Source organism: Eulemur rufifrons, chromosome 8 (genome assembly GCF_041146395.1).
Source record: "Eulemur rufifrons isolate Redbay chromosome 8, OSU_ERuf_1, whole genome shotgun sequence".
NCBI lineage: Eukaryota > Metazoa > Chordata > Mammalia > Primates > Lemuridae > Eulemur > Eulemur rufifrons.
In genome coordinates, this window is record NC_090990.1 from 75,103,899 (window position 1) to 75,124,389 (window position 20,491).

At 39.9% G+C, this 20,491-nt stretch overlaps 1 protein-coding gene across 1 annotated transcript in view; it reads right to left on the bottom strand.

Annotated features, from left to right (window-relative positions):
- Positions 1–16,758: 16,758 nt before the first annotated feature.
- ALG14 (ALG14 UDP-N-acetylglucosaminyltransferase subunit) overlaps positions 16,759–20,491 on the bottom strand; it is an 88,154-nt gene continuing 84,421 nt past the window's right edge. Inside the window, exon 4 of the mRNA XM_069478252.1 lies at positions 16,759–17,362. Coding sequence (XP_069334353.1) covers positions 17,132–17,362 — 231 coding nt within the window. The 3' untranslated portion in view covers positions 16,759–17,131. The remainder of the gene's footprint in view (positions 17,363–20,491) is intronic.

Consider the following 20,491-nt stretch of genomic DNA (forward strand, 5'->3'; position numbering starts at 1 on the left):
TGGCACTGTACCAGGGCTTTTATACGGTACCTATAACACTTCCAATTTTTCTCATTTTACAGTGGAGATAACAGACACAGGGAGATAAGAAACAAACAAACGGTAAACCTGCCCAAGGACACATGATAGGTCTGAGGTAGAGGCAGGATTCAAACCCTGGCCTCTTGGTTTATCAAAGTGCTTTTAATCTACTCCACTATCTCATAAGAAAAATGAAGTCAATCAAATCATACATTAAACCTACTGAGGAGATTTGCTGTATAAAGGAATCTGGTGAATCTTTTCATCAAGTAAGTAATACTTAGTCTACATGTAAATCCAGAATTATATATACATGCTTTTTGGCGTGGTTAGGGTAAACTACTATGTTCCTAATCAGGAAAGTAAAGGTGTTTTAAAGAATATTAAAGAGGCCTTTGTTCATTCCTTAGGTAGATGTTCATCAGGTGCTCCTCCTCTGTGGGAATATTAGATGAGAAAAGTCCTCATGGAATGAATTGTTTTTTACCACCCCTTATTATTGGGCTTCTTAAAAAGAGAGTGCCTATTGTATTTGTGGAAGTCAGTCAATTGTTTAGTGGCTAAAACCCCCCTAAGAACAAAACAACAACTTATTTTCTGCTTATCACAGTAATGTGTCTCATTTAAATATGAAAAAAAATATTAGAATATATAATATAAAAAGTTAGTTTTCAGTATTGCCAGCCCCAAATAAAGAACCACAGTTATAGATGAAAATGTTAACATCTAAAACTCTTCCTCCATTGGAGACCCAGAGGACACCTGCTAGTAATTCCCTGTTCTGGCTCAGGCAGCCTTTCAGGACTTAGAGATTTTTTCCTGGGAGGCTCCTAACCTGGGGGCAAGCAGAAACATGGCTGACAGCCATGCTATGCTGTGGCCATAGCATCTCAGAAAGGCTTTTTTCCCCTGCCTTTTAAATTTATTTCCATGAAAAGACACCAAAGACATTTTAAAACAGAATTGTTCTAGCAAATCCAGGCTAGCTGGCCACCAGACGTATATGGGGAGTCGGGGCACTCCACAACGAACACTCAGTAGATGCCTGCTGAATGAAAAAAGAGACTCTGTACTTATATTTAGAACATTGAAATAAAACAACCCTGAAATTCATGCTGGACTTTTACAGGTTTTCAACTTACCTCCTCTTCCTCCTCCTTCTTCTTCTTTTCTTTCTTTTTTTTTCCATGCATGGCAAAGGGAAAAGCAGCCTAGTCTTTCCTGGCTGAATTTTATTTTGCTTCCAGTTTCTGACATTTCAGTTCCTGTTACCACGCTTTGAGGTGCATGAGGTACAGCAAATGTGGGGACCAAGGCCAAGACGAAGAACATTTGACTGCAAAGGAGGCAGCAGAAGACGTTAATGATGTGATGTCAACACAGCCCACACTCAGGATCCTGTAGGAAAGAACACAAAGATAACCTGAGTCGATGGCACTAAGTACTTTTTGAAAATGCTTTATTGCAAAAAGGTGGTAAGGATTTTACAAGAGCTATGAAGAAACGTATTTAAGTTAATAATAAAGCTTTTTATTGAGTGTTTACTGAGTGTTGCTGCATGTTTCACATCTATTAACTCACTTCATCTTCAAAACAACCCTATAAAGAAGTTACAACTATAATCCCCACCTTACAAATGAAAACAACTGAGGCACCGAGAAGTGCAGTAACTCACCCAGGTGAGCGGCAAGACAGGATTTGAACCCAGGCAGCCGGGTCCAGGGTCCAGGTGTTAAACTACTATGCTATACTGCCTCTCAGATGACAGAAACTTGATGAATTCCTGGGTTGCTCAATTTTAGCTTGTGTAGGTTGGCTTTTTCTCCCCACAAGAGTTGAACAAAACATATCTGAAATATTGAAACATTTGTAACATTTTATAAAATTTTATAATATTTTAAAAAGTGTCCATGCTTTGTTCTTACTAGATCTATCATTTGCTCATTCTTTTCAAAATCATTTGTTGAGTATTGAATATTTGCATAATAATGTGCTAGCACCTGTCAGGAGAACAAAGGTGAATAAGCCATAATTCTATCCAGTAATGTTTTCAATGAGTTTTGGAATCACTCATAGGTAGGTTTGAATCTCAGTCCCACTACCTACCAGCTCTGTGACTTTGTGCAAATTTCCTAACCTCTGGGAGTTCAGTTTCTTCACATAGAAAATAGAGATAACAGCAGTTATCTTACAGGACTGTCCTACAGAGTAAATGTCCAGCAGAGTACCTGAAACATTTATAGGCACACAGTAACTACTAGCCGGGACCTATGAGGGAGATGAAACACATAGACAAAACCAATGATTTGACTTTCATATGGAACAGCCCAATGCAAGGTGTGGAAAACCAATAGGAAGTAAAAGTGGATGACTTATGCCCAGGCCTGCAGGAATGCAGAGGCCTGGATTTCAGCCCCAACCTCTGTATTTACCAGCTGCATGCACCCTGGGAGTCCCTTAGCCTAGCTTCTAGCAGTCTGCTTGCTCGTGTGTGGTGAGTTGTGGGTTGGCCCAAAAGGTGCCAAAGTTTCTTCCAGTTTTAAGTATTTTAACCAAATTTCTGGTCCCCGTTCTTTTTTGGGGGGCACAAAAGAAAGGAAACATAACTGAATTTCTCCACAAATAAGGTGAGTTCATTTTTATTTTCTTCTGAATTTCATTGATAGGCTAGGCATAGAAAATAGTCAACTGCCAATGTCAGACTTGTGGATGAGAAACATAGCACATCAAACAAAACCTCAGGATGTAGGATTCTTTTTCTTTTTTTTTTTTTTTTAACTAAAATTATACAAATAATAGATGATTACCTGATCAGGGAGAAAATTCAAATGCATGGAAACCCATGCTCTAAAAAGTTAGAGTTCTTCACTCCTCATATTTTATCTCCTCCTCAGGGTAAGTATAACTTTAAATGAAGAAAATGATTTGAATGAAGTCAATTTTAAAAATTGGCTTTTGGCCTAAGACCAGAATGAGAATGTTTAGCCCTACTTTGTGTTCTTGTTATCATTTATGCATTGATAGGCAGTAACTCTTTGGCTCTCGTAGTAGTCAAACTGTTATCTGAGTTCCAAGTATTGTAAGTGTGTTTTAACTGTGTATTCTTCAAAGCATTGCATGATAACTCAAAAGTCAATTGTTCTCTCTTTAGTGCTGTGGGTACAATGCAGTGGAAAGTAGCCATAGGACTTAGGACACCTTAGTTTTAGTTAGGGCTTTTGTGACCAGCCACATCTGTGTCTTGGAGTGCCTTTGGTCCTGTGTCCTCACTTGCTAAAATCCAAAGTGAGGGTGTCTGTTTATAAACCTCACAGCTCTAAATTCCACATTGTCACATCTGAATGATTAACTTTTCTTGATGGTACTGAAAGAAGAAGAAAAATATCCAATTGAAATTATTTTTCTTTTGCTGACTACAAGCAGAATGAGCTTATTTGTGCTTTGGCGAACTGCTACTCCTATGGTTCTGTCTTTTGTTTCAACCCCAAAATGGTTTGTTTTATATCTCAAACTTATATTCAGATGATTACAGCTGATTTATTTTGCATGTCAGTCTAACCGCTACGCAGATGTCATCACATAACTTAATTTATAACAGAACATAAATTCGCTGTGTTGGCTCCTCTAGTTAAAATAGAATCTAGTAATTTACAGTCACCCACAAAAGAATTCACAGTGAAGAATACTAAATAACAATTAACAATAGCCAAGAGACTCACGAGAGAAATAAAAAAATTCAAGGCAGATTTCTGTTAAAAAAAAAATCACTTAAAAAAAAATGCCACTATTCTTTTTTTCCTTTTTTCTCGCATCCTGCTGCCCTCAGAGACAGCTTTACGTATGCACAGACACACACACACACACACACACACACACACACTCACACACACGCATGCACATGCATGCTGTTCATTTTGGAAGAGTGGCATGATTGAATGGGCACAGAAGGAAAGGAGATAAGGTTGTTTGTTTTTCCATTAAATTTCAATCCTCAGCTTGAAAAAAACATTTTAAAATAAGTAAATATGCCCTGTTCTAAAGAGCTTCAGAATCTCTTTGTGTCTTTTTTGGGGAGTTGAGAGAGGGTTTCCAGAGGATCTAAAGAACGCTATAGCTGATCTTTCCAGAAAATGCTTAGATGCACATAAATCCCCAAAATTGTAGACATTTCCATGGATTACAGTCTAAAAATCTCTGGTTCAGATGTTGGGGCAAAAAAATTCAAAAATGTTGGCTATATGATTACTGACTGTATATATAGCTAACAGTAGTAAGCCAGACCCTTAAAATTCCAAAATATTTAATACGTAATTTGTGTATGGAGTAAATTAACTCCTATTTACAATCCAGTAAATTTATGAAAAAAAAAACAACAGATTTAGTTAAACAAATCTGGGTTTTAGACCATTGTACCCCTCTCTCCAGAACAGTAGCAGAAAAAAGTAAGGAAATCCTTCCATTGTGTAACTGACTTGTTTCCTTTTCAGAACCGGAACGTGTCTTTTCACGTGCACTGCCTCACACTTAAATCTATACATTCAGCCTTCCCTACGAGCCAGGACTCATGCGGGGGCCTTGCGTACTTTAATTACATGGATATTCACCTCTCAAGTGTTGTTAGACAATAGAAGAAACAACATATGCATGAAAACCCTGACACTCTAAATTGGAATTGTCTTGATTGATACCCAGTTAGAACGCGCACCAAAATCATTGATGCTTATAAGAATTCAATGACTTCTGGTGCTCCGAGGAGACCGCTCTAGCCAATGTTGACATGAAGAGTGTGTTGGCAGCTCACCAAAGACTTGTTGCCACTTACCCCATTGTTTTCAGGACAGAAATATAAAACCTATCCTGGTTCTTTATGAATCCCTCCAGGAGTTGTCATTGATCTATAGAGAAAAGCAGTCTTTTTAAGAGCGTTTAAAAAAATTATAGCAGACAGCAGGCTGTCGTAATAATTAGAAACATGGAGTGAGGAGAAAACGAAAGAGAAAAAGAGACCCCGCGTTAGGAGTCTGGAGTGGCTTTACTAAGCCCACGACTTCAAAGCACATGGAGAGGCAGACAAGTGACTTCTCTAACTCTCATGATGAATGGAGCGTTTTCCATCAAAGAAAGGCTGTGCTATTACTTCACGTGTTCAGCAAAAGAGAAACAGTTTCATTTTAGAATTAAATTTTTTTAATAGGAAAAATTAAATGTTTTCTACTTCCCTCTTGGTTTTTTCCTTATTCCCTTCTTGGGTCTCATACAACATGCTTCAGCAGTGACCAGCTCCCATTCACTCTGCTTGCTCTGATGAAGAAATCATTTGTTGCCACAGGAGTGGGAATTTTACTGTCTAATCATTTGGTCCACTGGGCCTCCCTCCTGTTCCCACCACCGTCACTGGGGTTGACACCAGGGAAAACTGACCGGAAACCAGTGAGTGGGTGGAGGCCAGATAAGAACCTCAGGGGAGCTGGAAGGCCATGGGCTATCTCCAGAAGGCTTCTGGGGAGCAGGGAAGGTTGGTTCTTCTGCATTTCTGACTCCTTGGCTGCTACCTTTAACCCATGATGATTTCTCTTTTCAGGACATCATTTACTGGTCAAGTGTATGCTTCTTTGCCTTATCTTTTCATTCACATATCCCTGTTTCCTCAACTAAATCACAGTCTCTTTGATGGCAGAGACCAGGTGGTGGATGACTGCAGTTGTATCTTTGCCCTGCCCCCACTCACAGTCCCATTCTTTTCCTTTGGTTTCTTTGGGTGATTACCCCCCCCCCCCCGCATCCATGTGGCATTGATGGGGGTATCAATCACAGTCCCCTGCCTCCCTGGCCATAATGATTGGTCCACGGGACTCAGACAGAGCTAATCAGAGGCTTCTCTGGTATCGATAAATGAACATCGAGAAAGAGGCGTTCTCTGTCCTTTGGAGTTGCTGAATTAGGAGGATGGGAACCTGAGGCTTTTGGTGACCGTCTAGCTAGCCAAGTAGAGAAAGGCTGTGCACAGAATGGAGACAGGAAGAGAAGAGCAAAAATAGGCCTCTGACAGTATTATTTGAGCTCTTGAATCTATCAGGCTTTGAAATTGGGTTGATCCCTAGACTTTGTTTATACGAATTATTATTTTTTATTTCCACTATCTCAACCTTAAGGATTTTAACACAGATAATTTCTTAATGTTCATAATGATTCTACAGCATTGTTACGGTGCTTGGCACTTTTATGATTTGTTCATAAAACTTATTCAAATTGTATTCTAGGCAGATTTTAATCTTGAGAAGACATGGCAAAAATGGAACAGAAAAATAGGTTCTAATACCAGATCAGCACTCCCAGCAATACCGCACTTTTGATAAGGGCAGACCAGAAAGGAGGGAGACGGTGCAGGAAGCACAGAGGCAGAAAAGCACGGGCTCTAAAGTCAGGCATTCCGGGGTCTGAATTCGGGATCTGACGCCAGCAGCTGTTTGACTTCTGACAAGTCACTCAGCAACTCTAAACTTCAGTTTCCTCCCCAAGAAAAGGGAAATAGTAATAGTTCACTGGATTGTGAGGATTAAATGTAAGGTAATTAATCCAGTGCTAAGGGGCACTGTGAGTACCCAATAAATGCTTATTATAATTATCAGTGTCTTTGAAGGAGACACCCTTAGAAATTAAATTTTAGAAAATCATAGAATTATTTTAAAAAATAGAGTTGGTAGGCCCTTTGAAAGCAAGAAGTACTCATCTCTCATTTTATATGTAACACTGAAAAGATTATAAATAATTTAAATTCCTCGTATTTCCCCCACAGCCTCCTTTGGCTGGATGCAAATTTTAAGAAACTGAGACCGGGTTAGATTACTCTATGTAGGAAAGGGGTGGACAGCTGTCTCGTCCAGCACCAAGAATAGTCCTGGGAAATGGTAGGCACATAATAAATATTTATTGACTCAAAATAGACTTGGAATAGGGAGAAGTCTTGAGTGTGGCTGGAGAAAGGAAGGGGCAAAATGGTTCTTTTTACAGGGAAAAGGAGAGAGAGAAAAAGAGAATTTGGGCAGCTGGTAGAGGAAAATGGAATTTGGGGGGAAAAGAAGTGTTTTAAGGAAACTTTAAGGATGCTTTGCTGGTGATATGTGATGCAACCCCAACCTCCCCCCAGCCCCCATCTTCAGTAAAATTCAGCATTGCTATTCAAAGCCTTTGGAATCACACTTAGGGGATTTTGGCATGTGACAACACAGGCAACTGACTTCCAGGGCAGCCACTGAGCCCAGGAAGCCTAATTACATTTGTGTCATATCCAGATGAACAAACAGGAGCCCAAAGAGGTCAAAGAATTTGCCCATGGACCTAATTAATGGCAGAACCAAGACTAGAACTCAGATCTCCTGATTCCTATTTCACTGGCGTTCCCACACATTGGCATGAGGCTCTCTTAACTCATTTCTATACGTATTCAACCTCATGCTGAGTAAGTCGGCACGTGCTTAGTCCCGTACAGTTCTGGCTCTGCCTGCACCCTGGGCCTGTCTCACAGATGCTGCATTGTGATTGAGCGTGTGAAGAGTCCAACCCTGGCTTGACCACGTAGCATCTGCGGAGCCTTGGAAAGGTTATTATCACAACCTCTCTGAGTTTTGTTTTCATCCTCCTGAAAACCGGGAGATAAGACGACCTACACCTCTGAGTGTTGTGGGGATCAAGTGAGATGTGTTAACTGCATGTAAACAGTAAGTATTGGATACATGTCTATTAAGTAATTATTTCTATTATTATTTATTATACTTTGCAGTATAGTATCTCTTAGAAGACATTATAATATTTCCCTTTTTTATATTCTTTTAAATGCCTTTTTTATACTGAGGTACTGGCTTACAAGAATTCAGTCATTTTCTAACCTCTTTTCTCTCTTTATGTAATAAATAATCAAAATTGAATTTTAAAATTATAGGATAAACTTTTTACATAATTCAGAACTATCCATTTTTAATATTTTATATCTTTTTGGTCCTTTTTAAACTTTGCATAGATTTTAAATTTGCTCATAATACACCTTTGTTTGACTCTATTTAAAAAATGTACTTAATGTAACATTTTAAGCATTTTTCTAGGCCATTAAATATTCTTTAAGAACATGATTTTTAATGGCTGAACAATAGTCCATTTTATGGACATACTATAATATATTAAATACTTTCCAACTTAGCTTGTTTCCAATTTTCTATTATAAATAGTACCTTGATAAACTGATTCATGTATAATCTTAGTTCCAAGCTGCCTAGCCTCTCTGTGTCTGTTTTCTCATCTGTAAAGGAGCAATAATACTACTAACTACTTCCTAGGTTGTTGTGAGCAGTAAGTGAGTTAATACATGTAAAAGACTAAGAATTGTGGCTGGTCCGTAAGCAGTCACTACTGTCAGTTACTATTATTATTACTAATTTTAGCTATATGTGGTCAGTATCCAAAACATAACTGAAGTGACTACTTGGTATAAGTACATCAAATTATGCCTTCTAAAAATATTGTAATATGTTTATAGCTTTTTTCAGAAATTTGCTTTTTCAAATTACCTATAATTTGCTAGATGTTTCATTATGAATAGTAATTGAAAATATGTTTGCTAGCTTTATTTCTGTGCCTCAGGACGTCCTTGGAGGGAAGGCGGGGGTCTTAACATATCAGAAGTAATTTCCTGGCTTTAGAGTTTAAAGGAAATAAACAAAGACCTATTTATTTGATTGGCCAACCCCGGTTCAACAGTGTTAAAATCTAGTTAAGGTACCTTCTTGATACTTTGTGGTTGGACTAGCAGCTGTAGGTCAGAAGTTCAGAACAAAAAGTGAAATCCTAGGATTAACTGTCATACTCTTGTATCAAATATTTTTCTGTTGAATCAGCTTCCCATGGTAATTTTTTCTGGACGAGGCTTTGCCACACTGCCGTCTGCCACCTTCTCGGCTGGCACCAATAATGTAGTGTGGAGCAGAAAAGCAATTTAACTGACAGAAGCCAGCTTTTCAGGGCCAGCCCGGGGTCTCGGGAGAGCCGCAGAGTCTGTGGATTTTGCTGTGTGGCAGCACGAATGGGAAGAGCCACAGAGCCATAAGAGCGACAGTCTAAGCCCTGGCTCTGCCACTAACCAGCTGTGCGACCCTACACAAATTACTCAAGCTTTCTGTCTCAGTTTTTATTTTCTCTAGAAGAAGTGGTAATAACAATACTTACCGCCCTAGGCCCACCCCTAACATTTACAGGACCCCAGGCAAGAGTATACACAAAACACCCTGCTATAGCTCATCTCCCTTCTCCTTCCACCTGGCTCCATCCTGCACTGTAAGGACCCTCCTGGGTAGTGTCCATACCTCAGCCTGCAGGTCCTAACTCCTTCTGCACCCTTCCTCACTGCAAGCCATGTTGCTGCCTCTGAGCCCCAGGGCAGTTAACCTGCATTCCACGGGGCAAGGGGCCCACGCAAGCCCTAGAAGCAGGCTCGGGCCACTGAAGCAGGGAATTCTGGGGTCTTGGGCAGCCAGAGTTTGCCCTAGAAAGGGGGTGTGTCCTTCTGCTCCCACAGAAGCAGAGGGAAGGGGCAAGCAGGGGTCTCTAAAGCGTGGGCCTCAGTTGCCTGGGTCTGAGGATTAAATGAGTCAGTGCATGTACGGTGCTTCTGACAGTGGGCAGGGGGTGTGCCCTTGCAGAAAGGGGATTCTTCAGTGGGAGTCAGCGCCCTTAAGCCTCCTGTAAAGGTCTTGTCAAAGACCTTTTTTTGTTTTTTGATGTTGGAACACCTCAAATATTTACCGAACAACGAGGAGCACAGCCCTCAGGTGGATAAAGAATAAGGTGACATTGATAGAAGTGTATTGGAAGGCCCAGCACTGATTATTTCAAGTCAGAAAAACCTATGCAGGTTCAGGAACCAGATCTGCAGACTGACAGATCTTCTTTTTCATAAACTAAATATGAAATAAAAGTAATTTTTAAATGTCCTTTCTTGTTCTCGTTTTAAAACCTAGCTTGTTTCATTTTATCTATAATCAATACATTCTTTGGCTTTTTAGCATCTGAAGACTTCTTATATGATATGTACATTCTGTAACTTTTAATTATGGAGATGCTCAGACATGGATGAAAGTAGCGGGAATACGACAGGTTTATTTAGTATAACAATTCCCCATGCGCCCATTGCCCACCCAGCGGCCACATGCACGGCTGACCCTGTTTCACCTGTAAACTCTCCTTCCTTGCCCACCCTGGCCATGGATTTTGGATCAAATCTCAGACCTCTTATCATTTCATCCACAAATACTTTGTTTTTTATAAGATTTTGGTGGAAACATTTTAAGCACTTTCCATCTGGATGCTTTAGACTCAGCTTGTTCAACTGGGCTGTCAGTGGACCAAAGCATGGGTCGGTCCTTTTAGATGCCTTGCATGGTTTCAGGTCCAGATAATTCAGGGCAAATCAGTTTGAAAACTAAACCTCTTTTAATTTGTCTGCCAGACGGGAACTGAATGAGGGAACATTTTTGGATACTTTTTATTCTTTGCTGAATTTCTGCCAACTCTGTATATGGTATTTCCATAAAAGTCTTGTTTTTCTTCCCCCTTTTTTTTTTTGAAGAATGAAATTTCTCTTCACCTTTTTTGAGAGGTGGGAAGAGACTGCCATTCCAGACTCCTTCATCCCTCCTGCTGCTGCTTGGCTTTCTTCAGCTGGATTCCTGCTCTCGTCTCAGTGTGCATATTCTGGGGGTTAGCAATCCACACGGGGACCCAGAGATGGGGAGGGTGGCCCTTCTTGATGTCATAGAAAGATTACTGCACGTCAATCACTGGAGCTCAACTGAAAACTTTTAAAAGCTCTCTTTATAGCCATTGAACTTTAAATTGTTATCCTAAAAAGACTGAGGGGGAAAAAAGGATTCCAAGTTGGACAGAAGAAAAGTTTCCCATTTTCCTGCCAGAAACATTGTTCTTATTTTCAGTTGAATGGCTTGGGTATTAATTGAGGCTTCGTGCTCAGCAGCTATCTCCTTTTCCACATTCTTGCTGCTAATCGTCATGTATGTGACACATGACTTCTGTTTAAATGCTCAAGTTTATTAGAGTGGAAAAAAATTCTCAGTTACACAGGAAAGGAAAAGAGATTAGGAATCAAGTCCAACCATTTGCTTATTCATCTGCATATGGTTAAAAGATTTAAAAGGATCCATTGGTTTCTGTTTCACTGCTACATCCAGACCAAGAAGAAAGGAGGAAAAAAAATCCTTTCCTATCCATGGTGTAGAAATACATCTTCTTCTTTTTGACTTGGGGGCAAGAAATTGCTTCCTCTTTCTTTTAACATTAAGCCAAAGTAACCAAGCTTTGGAGAAATCGGCTCCTTCTGAAATCAGGTTATTTTTCTAATTACCTATTGCTTTGTAACAAATTGCTCTGAAACATAGTGGCGGAAAACCACCACCATTTAATCATGCCCAGGGACTCTGCAGATTGGCAAATCGCAGGCACAGAAAGGAGGACTGCTCTCTGCCCCATGGTGTCTGAGCCTCAGCTGGGGAAGGCCAGAAAGACTGGAGTGGCTCACATGGCAGGGCTGCAATCATCTAGAAGCTTCTCCCTGGATTGAGACCACTCAAAGTCTGTACTAAGATGTGACTGGAAATCCTACAGATACCGTAAAATTCACCCAGTGTACAATTCAGTGGTTTTTAGTATATTCACAGAGTTGTACAACCATCACCATATCCAATTCCAGAACATTTCCATCACCCCCAAAAGAAACCCAATACACATTAAGAGTTGCCCTCTCTTCCCCTTTCCCACTGCCCCTGGAAACCACTAATCTTCTTCCTATGGATTTGCCTACTCTGGGCGTTTCACAGAATAGAATCATACAATATGTAGTCTTTTGTGATTGGCTTTTCACTTAGCATAACGTTTCCAAGCTTCATCCATATTGTAGCATGTATTAACACTTCATTTCTTTTTTTTTTTTTTTGAGACAGAGTCTCACTCTGTTGCCCGGGCTAGAGTGAGTGCCGTGGCGTCAGCCTAGCTCACAGCAACCTCAAACTCCTGAGCTCAAGCGATCCTCCTGTCTCAGCCTCCCGAGTAGCTGGGACTACAGGCATGCGCCACCATGCCCGGCTAATTTTTTCTATATATATTTTTAGCTGTCCATATAATTTCTTTCTATTTTTAGTAGAGATGGGGTCTCGCTCTTGCTCAGGCTGGTCTCGAACTCCTGAGCTCAAACGATCCGCCCACCTCGGCCTCCCAGGGTGCTAGGATTACAGGCGTGAGCCACCGCGCCCGTCCCAACACTTCATTTCTTTGTGTGACTGAATAATACTACATTGTAGGGATGTGTCACATTTTGTTTACCCATCCATTCATTACTTGGTGAACATTTCGGTTGTCTTTACTTTTGGGCTATTATGAATAATGCTGCTATGAACACACGTGCAAGTTTTTATGTGAACATGTTTTCAGTTCTCTGGGGTATATGTTTTCAATTCTCTGGCTAATTTTAAAATTTTTTGTAGAGATGGGGTCTTGCTGTATTGCCCAGGCTGGTCTTGAACTCCCAGCCTCAAGTGGTCCTCTCACGGGCAGAACTGCTGGGTCATACGGTAACTTTATGTTTGATTTTTTGAGGAATTATCAAAATGTTTTACACAGCTGCTGCACCATTCTACATTCCTCAGCTGAAATCTAAGTTGGGAGGTGAAGTATAAGGAAGACAAATATTTAAGGTGTTATTCTTTGGAAGTCAGCTAAAATGTCCCTTTCTTAGAAAGGCCTTTCCTAATATCCCTATCCAGAGCACCGAGTACCTTCTTCCCCATCATAGCACATTGTTTATTTCCTTTATTATTTATTTATTTTTGAGACAGAGTCTTGCTCTTTCGCCCTGGGTGGAGTGCAGTGGCATCATCTTAGCTCACTGCAGCCTCAAACTCCTGGGCTCAAGCAATTCTCCTGCCTCAGCCTCCTGAGAAGCTGGGACTGCAGGCATGTGCCACTGCATCCAGCCTGTTTATTTCCTTTTTAGCACTTTTTAAAAAACCTAACATAGCTGTTAAGGTAAGTCTGGCTGGAGCTAGAATATCTTGGTTCAAATCCCGGCTCTGCTACTTTCTAGTCCTCTAATTTTTATGACGAGAATGGGTGCCTTCAGGGTGCTATGGCCGTAGACATAGTGCTATAATTTTTAATACGTTACTTAACCTCTCCTTGCCTCAATAAGATGTGTCAATCAAACAAGGAATTTACCTTGAAGAGCTGGCTTAGGTTGTGACCATGGGACTGAAAAGGAAAAGGTAGATATGAACCAGGTCAAAGGCAGAATCAACGGGTGAATTCAGATGACAAGGGAGAGGAAAGTAAACGTAATTCCAAGGAGAGAAGCGGAAGAAAAAACAAGGGAAAATTCTGGGGATAGTGGGGGGGGGGGGGGAAGGCAACCAATTATATGTAGATAAGGAAAGAGAATAAAAAACAAAAATGATTCCAAAGTTTGTTGCTTGAGGATATGACAGAGGCTAGCAGGCGAGCATCCGTGAACTACTCCGGAGGGAAAGGGAGGAGCTATGTCAGATTCACGTTTAAAATGAGTTGGCAGCAAGAATGCAATTGTAGATCATTTGTTTTTGAGAGTGCTAGAGTGATGGGCTCTAAACGAAGAACGTTCACAACAGACAAGACTTGGGTTTCTGCTTACTGTGTATTAGAGCTGAAATTATGGTAAGAAAACTCATAAGGCCCCAAATATTGATCTGTATGTAGAAGGACAATAGTGATATTTTTATCATTGATAAAAGGTGCTTAATATATTGCTACCAAATTCCTTTCTGGAGGATGGGGCTTTTCAGAAAAAAATAAAGCACTGATTCAACCTAAGGAAGTGCACAGTAAGGGGGCATGTTTCCCAATTTTAACCTACCATCTACCTTTGGAAGGTAAACTAAACAATGTGTTTCAAGTTGCTTTTATAAGGGGAAGCTTGTGTCATCTCCTTTCTAGCAAGGACCTCTTGCTATTTAATTCAAAATTGTACAACATTTCTCTTGTTGACACGATTTCACAGCACTCTTCGTTCCAGGCTAAAGCTTCCTGTCATGATTTTTGGGTGTCCTATTTGAAACAGTTGGACCTTCTGACCTGGCAAACTGCTGAGACCTTTTAGAATAGCTGAACCGTAGATAAAGATCTCCCGGGGAAGTAGGTGTGGGCAGGATGTGTGGTTTCCCTGCCTCTCATCTGAACACTGATTCAGTTAATTTTTCATGAACATTCACTTACAATAAAAGTTGCATTCCAGTGAAATTGGAAAGGACAAGCTAGCTACCGATCGTCTTTAGTCCGAGTTGAGACTAGAGCAGTATCTTTCTGAATGTCACAGAAATACAGAGCAGGGAAACTGTGCCCCCTACTCTAATCTCAAACCAGCCTCCTCTGCTAGTGTGACCTTGAGGACTCAAATTAGCCATAACAATAACAACAGAGCACGTACTTGTTTACCAAATAATCTGGAACTGAGCAGGAAAACATGATAACACGTGCCTCAGCCTGGCTCTGAATGTGTGTACAGCAGCCTGAACCCAGGGAAGAGATTTCTAAACTTTAGTGATATAACACACACAGATTCTTTCTCTGACATTCTAGGCTAACCACTGTCTAAGTTAAGGCTCTGCAAAACATCTGGGACATATGTTTCTGGAAAAAATTATGGCATCTTTCTACAACTCTTCCTGGTCTGAGCATTGTAAACTGCCCTGACAGGCAGCGCTGCAGCAGGATTACCTGTGGGCCTGGGGAAGCTGCCCCGCAGCACAGAAAGTCCACTTTCCCTCGGCATCTATTTACCTACTGCCACTTAGGAACAAAGCACAGAGCAGAGAAAGACTCAAACATGAATAAAATGCAGACGCTGCTGTCCCTTAAAAAAATCACTTTCTCTTTAGAACAGTAGTGGATTACTTCTCTACTCAGCGCTGGTTGAACCACAATAATATGCTGTCTGATACTCCAGGTCGATAAGTCAGTGGAAACAGAGCCAGGGCTTGAGATTTGAAGCTTAAAACCAAAGCATGATGAACGAGCACTTGGCTGCCCCACGGCCACTGAATCCAGACGGCAAAGTGCTCTCACCACCTAGGACATCTAGGAAAACGTCCTGATCGCAGATGTGCCTATGTTACTTGATGCAGAGTTTTTCGAAAAGTGAAATACTTGTTCTTTTGGAAAAATCTCAGGATTTTAATTTTACATCATCATGAGTGATCATCCCTCTTTTCACTAAAATTCAATCTTCATTAATCATTTACCACTTATTAGCTCTGTAGCATACTTATAAAACCAAAGATTTAAGGGAAAAAAATATATATAAACTCAAAACTATAGGAGAAGGCCTTTTTCTCATTTTTGAAGGAGCAGAACTTAGAGGGAGGGGAATAGAATTCACGTCTGAGAAGCTACCTGGGCCGGGCACTGCACGAGGTGCTGTGCTTCTGTTGTAGTATCAGGAACACAAAGTCTCAAGCAGAACCAGCCACATACTTTGTGAGGTCTAAAATGTGAGTCCCTCGTTAAAAATTAAGAAATTCAAGAGAATAACCGCAGAGCATTAGACCAAGTGTGGGGCTTTCCTAAGTGTGGGACCCTACGTGAGTGCACAGGCCACACACCCATGAAATAGCCTCACTCTGAAGCCAGGTTACCTGGGCTTGAATGGCTTTGTCACTTACTAGTTGTGTGATCTTGGACAAGTCATCTGTAAAATGGAGATAACAGTCTCTACCTCATTGAGTTCTTATTAGGATTAAGTGAGATGCTTGGAAAGTGCCTAGAGGAATACTTGGCATATAGCAAGCACTATAAAAATTTTAATAAATATATACAGAATACTTGGCATGTAGCAAGCCTAAATATCTCAAAATGCTAGAGAAAACTACAGCCATGACATTACGTAGTAATTACCAAAATATATTTTTTAATGTTTTGAGAGTTTGGATTCCTGATAAATACAATCATGTTTTTATTGCTGTAACAGTGGTCACCTTTTAATTTACTTTAACAATTAAACAAGAGATTTTAAAAGATATTCTGGATTGAAGCCAACTACTCATAAAGCAAGACTGACGTACAAAAAAAGATACTGATTTATGCTCAAGTTTCTGGAGGTCTGTGGAGTGCAAGTTGTCACGAAGCCAATTTAATAGAGCTGCTTCCTTTATGCCGAAAGGATTCACTGGGGACATCACTGTTTCCATACAGGAAATAAAGCTTGTTGTATTTAAACAAAAACTAGAACATACCTTTTTTTTTTTTTTTTGAGACAGTGTCTCACTTTGTCTCCCTGCATAGAGTGCAGTGGCATCATCCTAGCTCACTCTAACCTAAAACTCCAGGGCTCAAGTGATCCTCCTGCCTCAGCCTCCCGCGTAGCTGGGACTGTAGGGGTGCACCAGCACACCCAGCTAATTTTTTCTATTTCTGGTGGAGATAGGGTCTTGCTCTTGCTCAGGGTGGTTTCAGGAGATCCTGACCTCAAGTGTTCCTCCTGCCTCAGCCTCTCAGAGTGTTAGGATTACAGGAATGAGCCACCACACCCAGCCACATACTTTACTTTTCTTTTTACAATGCAGAATACTGTAAGAAAAAAAAAAAACTGTACAACAGGAAATGTTACTAATCATATAAACTCTATATTTAGTTCTAGAAAAAAAATACTACAAAACAGTCAGAAGATAACTTGTAAGTAGTGACATGCTTTTTTAAAAAATTGCAATAGATTGAGGGGTACAAGTATAATAGTTTTTGGTTACTCGGATGAATTGCATAGCGAAATCTGGGAATGATATGTACTTTTATGTAGAAAAGAAATTTGGTATACAGAGGCATAAACTTTTAATGGTTACTGTTTATTAATGTTTGTTTTATAAGAGAAGCCTCCGTTTCTTCACTGAGTCATCTGCACATTTTTTTACTCTTTACCGTCAATAATTCTCAGGACTTTCAGAAGCTTATGCAAAAAACATGTAGGGTTTTTTAATTCAATTATAGTAAATATTATCGTTGACTGCAAAATTCTAAAGTAAATTGCTATTTGTCAAACAATTCGCCCGAGGTACACAGATTTGGGATACTTCTCCTTAAGAGTCGGCCACTGAACAATGAAGTAATCTGAGAAATGAAACAGAATCTTTCCGGACAAGGATAACGTTTCTACACGGCAGATGCTTTCAACATAGACAATGATCACTTTCTTTATTCCTAGTATCCCAAGGAGAAGGGCAGATACACAGATAGGAACACATGTTCCTGGTCCGTTACACAACACCTAAAAAAAAAAAAAAAAAAAGTTGAAGGTCAAATTGAAATACAGAATAGTAATCTAAGTGAGGCATTTTGCATTAAGAACAATCTGATCTTCGAGGGGATTTGTTTATTATTCTAAACAAAGAATAATTCTTTTTATGCTTTTTTGTTAAGAACCAGGATGCATCAAACTGTGTGTTTAATCCATGCACTTAGGGCTGTGTTGTCTTGGCTGTCTTGCTTACCAATTGTGTGACTTGGCTCAAATCACTTAACTTTTAAGTTCTAGCCCCGGTGCCTGGTACTCACTCAGTCAGCACTCACTGGACAGGCATGTGTTGCTCTTCTCCTAATGCTTTGTGAATCCTGGATGTCCCACGCATGTATAGAAAACAGATCAAATCAACTAAGATTCACTCAGTTTTCTTTCATGTACCAACTTATTCTTGATGTATGAGAAAATGTCTTTAAGTGACTAATCATGTAGAATATTTTTGTGGGATGTGGAATCATTTTAGGCGTTCAGTCCAACAAATGTAATTTTCAAGAGAAGACTACCAAGTGAATGAGATTTTTCCCACAAGAGGGTTTAACCTATGCCTGTAACACAGAAGAGTTTTAATGCTTTTGAATTCTGCTAATTTTTATAGAAAGCCTCTGGTTAAAAACAATTTAGTTGACTAGCCCAACAAGAGAAATAAAAACAAACTCATAGAGCAACTGCAAAGAATTTTTATAAGTCTTTTAAGAAAATGAGAGGAAACATATTTCACAGAATTGCTGGTAAGATAATTTATTACCATGTTCAGAGGAAAAAGTGTTTTACACAACATCTTAGTCATATGCTCAATGTTGACTGGATTCATAAAACCTAATAGAGCATTTTATTCCACAAACCATAAAACAAGAGGTTTCCAGTTGTCTACACATGCTTATTGGGCATGATCTATAATGTCACATGATTTTATCAGCCCAAAGTCCACAAAACTTGGCAGACACCAGAGAATCTTAGAGTTAGAAGGGTCCCCAGATATGCTGTCTACACCAGCATTTCACGGACCCTCCCTGACAGGGAGACAGACAGACATCCTGCTTCCATGTGAACACGGTCAGGACTGCAAGGGTTTGATGAAGGTCGTCTGGTCTAGGCTCCACCTTCTGGAGCTGCGACCACCTGCAACACCACTCCCAGACCTTTGGAAAGAGAGAAGGTGGCCTGTTTCAGGCTTCCCTGAAGCTCTCTACCTACAATTTAAATCCCCTTTCTGTCTTTTATGGGGAATTTTCATTTGGACTTTCTCTTGAATCACCAGCTACTCAGCTGCTCTCCAGAGTGGTCTTCTTTAACCTCCCTTAAGTTGCCCCATAACCTTTCTTCATAGTTCCTCAAGGCAGTGTAATAGAAAGAAAATGGGACTAAGAGTCAGGGGAACAGGGTTAAACACACTGTAAATTAGCTCTGTGACTTTGGGCAACAGCAATAATGATAATCACCACCTTGGTGCTCATCACCACTATTTATTAACAAACTGTTATAGCCAGGTCCTGTACTAAACATTAAAGATATATATATGTGTGTGTGTATATATATATATATATATGTGTGTGTGTGTGTGTGTGTATTTATTTTTTTAGTTAATCCTAACAGCAATCATCTGAAGCAAGTTTTGTTATTCCTTTTTGCAGATGAGGAAACTGAGGCACAAAGAGATGGGGCAAGTTGCTTGATCACATGTTTAGGAGGTGAAGGAGTTATATTGTTTCAGGTCCCTTTCTTCCTATGTGACTGTTACCTTACCTAGAAATAAGTAGACTGACACTAAATGATTTTCCCTGTCAGCTCTAAGATTTTATAACTTTATGACTCTAATTTGCCTCTAGCTTTGTCATAAGCCTAAATTACAAACTTGCTATGAATCCTTTTAGGGTTTAGAATTCTAAAAATCCTATTAATGCAAGGCACTACTGACATTTTGGACTGGGTAATTTTTAGTTGGGGGCCTGTCCTATGCATCATAGCACACCGAGCAGCATCCCTGGCCTCTACTCACAAGATTCCTGTAGTCAAGACAATCAGGAATGACTCCAAGCACTGCCAAATGTCTCCAGTTGACAACCACTGTATCAATATACTCCCTTATCCTTGGATAATTTGTGTTGCTTTTCTCAATTTTCTTTTCAATAATATATAGCAAAACAAAAACTACAGTTAAAAAATAATGTAAGCTTTGCTTGTTGGATCTTGAATGTCACAAAAATATTTTCACATTGTTGTTCCTTAAAAAATGTACATATCCATGTGTTCATTTCAACATCTGGTCAACCCTCTATATACAAGCTATGTGTACATTGATAGAGATGTCTATATATGAGAGGGGGAATGATCAGGCATTTGGTGGGAGATGTATTAACAACCTGCTACAGATCAGAAGTAGAGACTATTAAGGTGAAATGGGAAATTAAAGGTATTTTGTTTGTTTATTTGTTATATCTCCATAGTTTGCGCTACCTTACTACAAAAGTCCCTAGTACAATAAAATCATAAAACCAAAAATCAGCAATTGAAAAAAAAAAGCAAACTATTCTCAAGGGAAACCTACACTAAGGAAAGCTACTTTTAATTAAGCATGGGTTTTAACTCTAAATTTTACAGCAGCCTAGGAAAAACAATTTTTAAATATGGACTGTGGAGCTTTCATTATTCAAGGAAGCATACTAGAGAGACTTATTCCAAGCATTGAAAAAAACAGAATTTACCAAGACAGGCTGGTAAAGAAGATGTTGAACAATATAATGGTTAAAGCTGTCTCTTTAATTTTATAAAAAACACAGAAATAGCGGTGGCTCACACCTGTAATCCCAGCACTCTGGGAGGCTGAGGTGGGTGGATCGTTTGAGCTCAGGAGTTCGAGACCAGCCTGAGCAAGAGTGAGACCCCATCTCTACTAAAAATAGACAGAAATTATATGGACAACTAAAAATATATATAGAAAAAGTTAGCAGGGCATGGTGGCGCATGCCTGTAGTCCCAGCTACTCGGGAGGCTGAGGCAGGAGGATCGCTTGAGCCCAGGAGTTTGAGGTTGCTGTGAGCTAGGCTGATGCTACAGCACTCGAGCCTGGGCAACAGAGTGAGACTCTGTCTCAAAAAA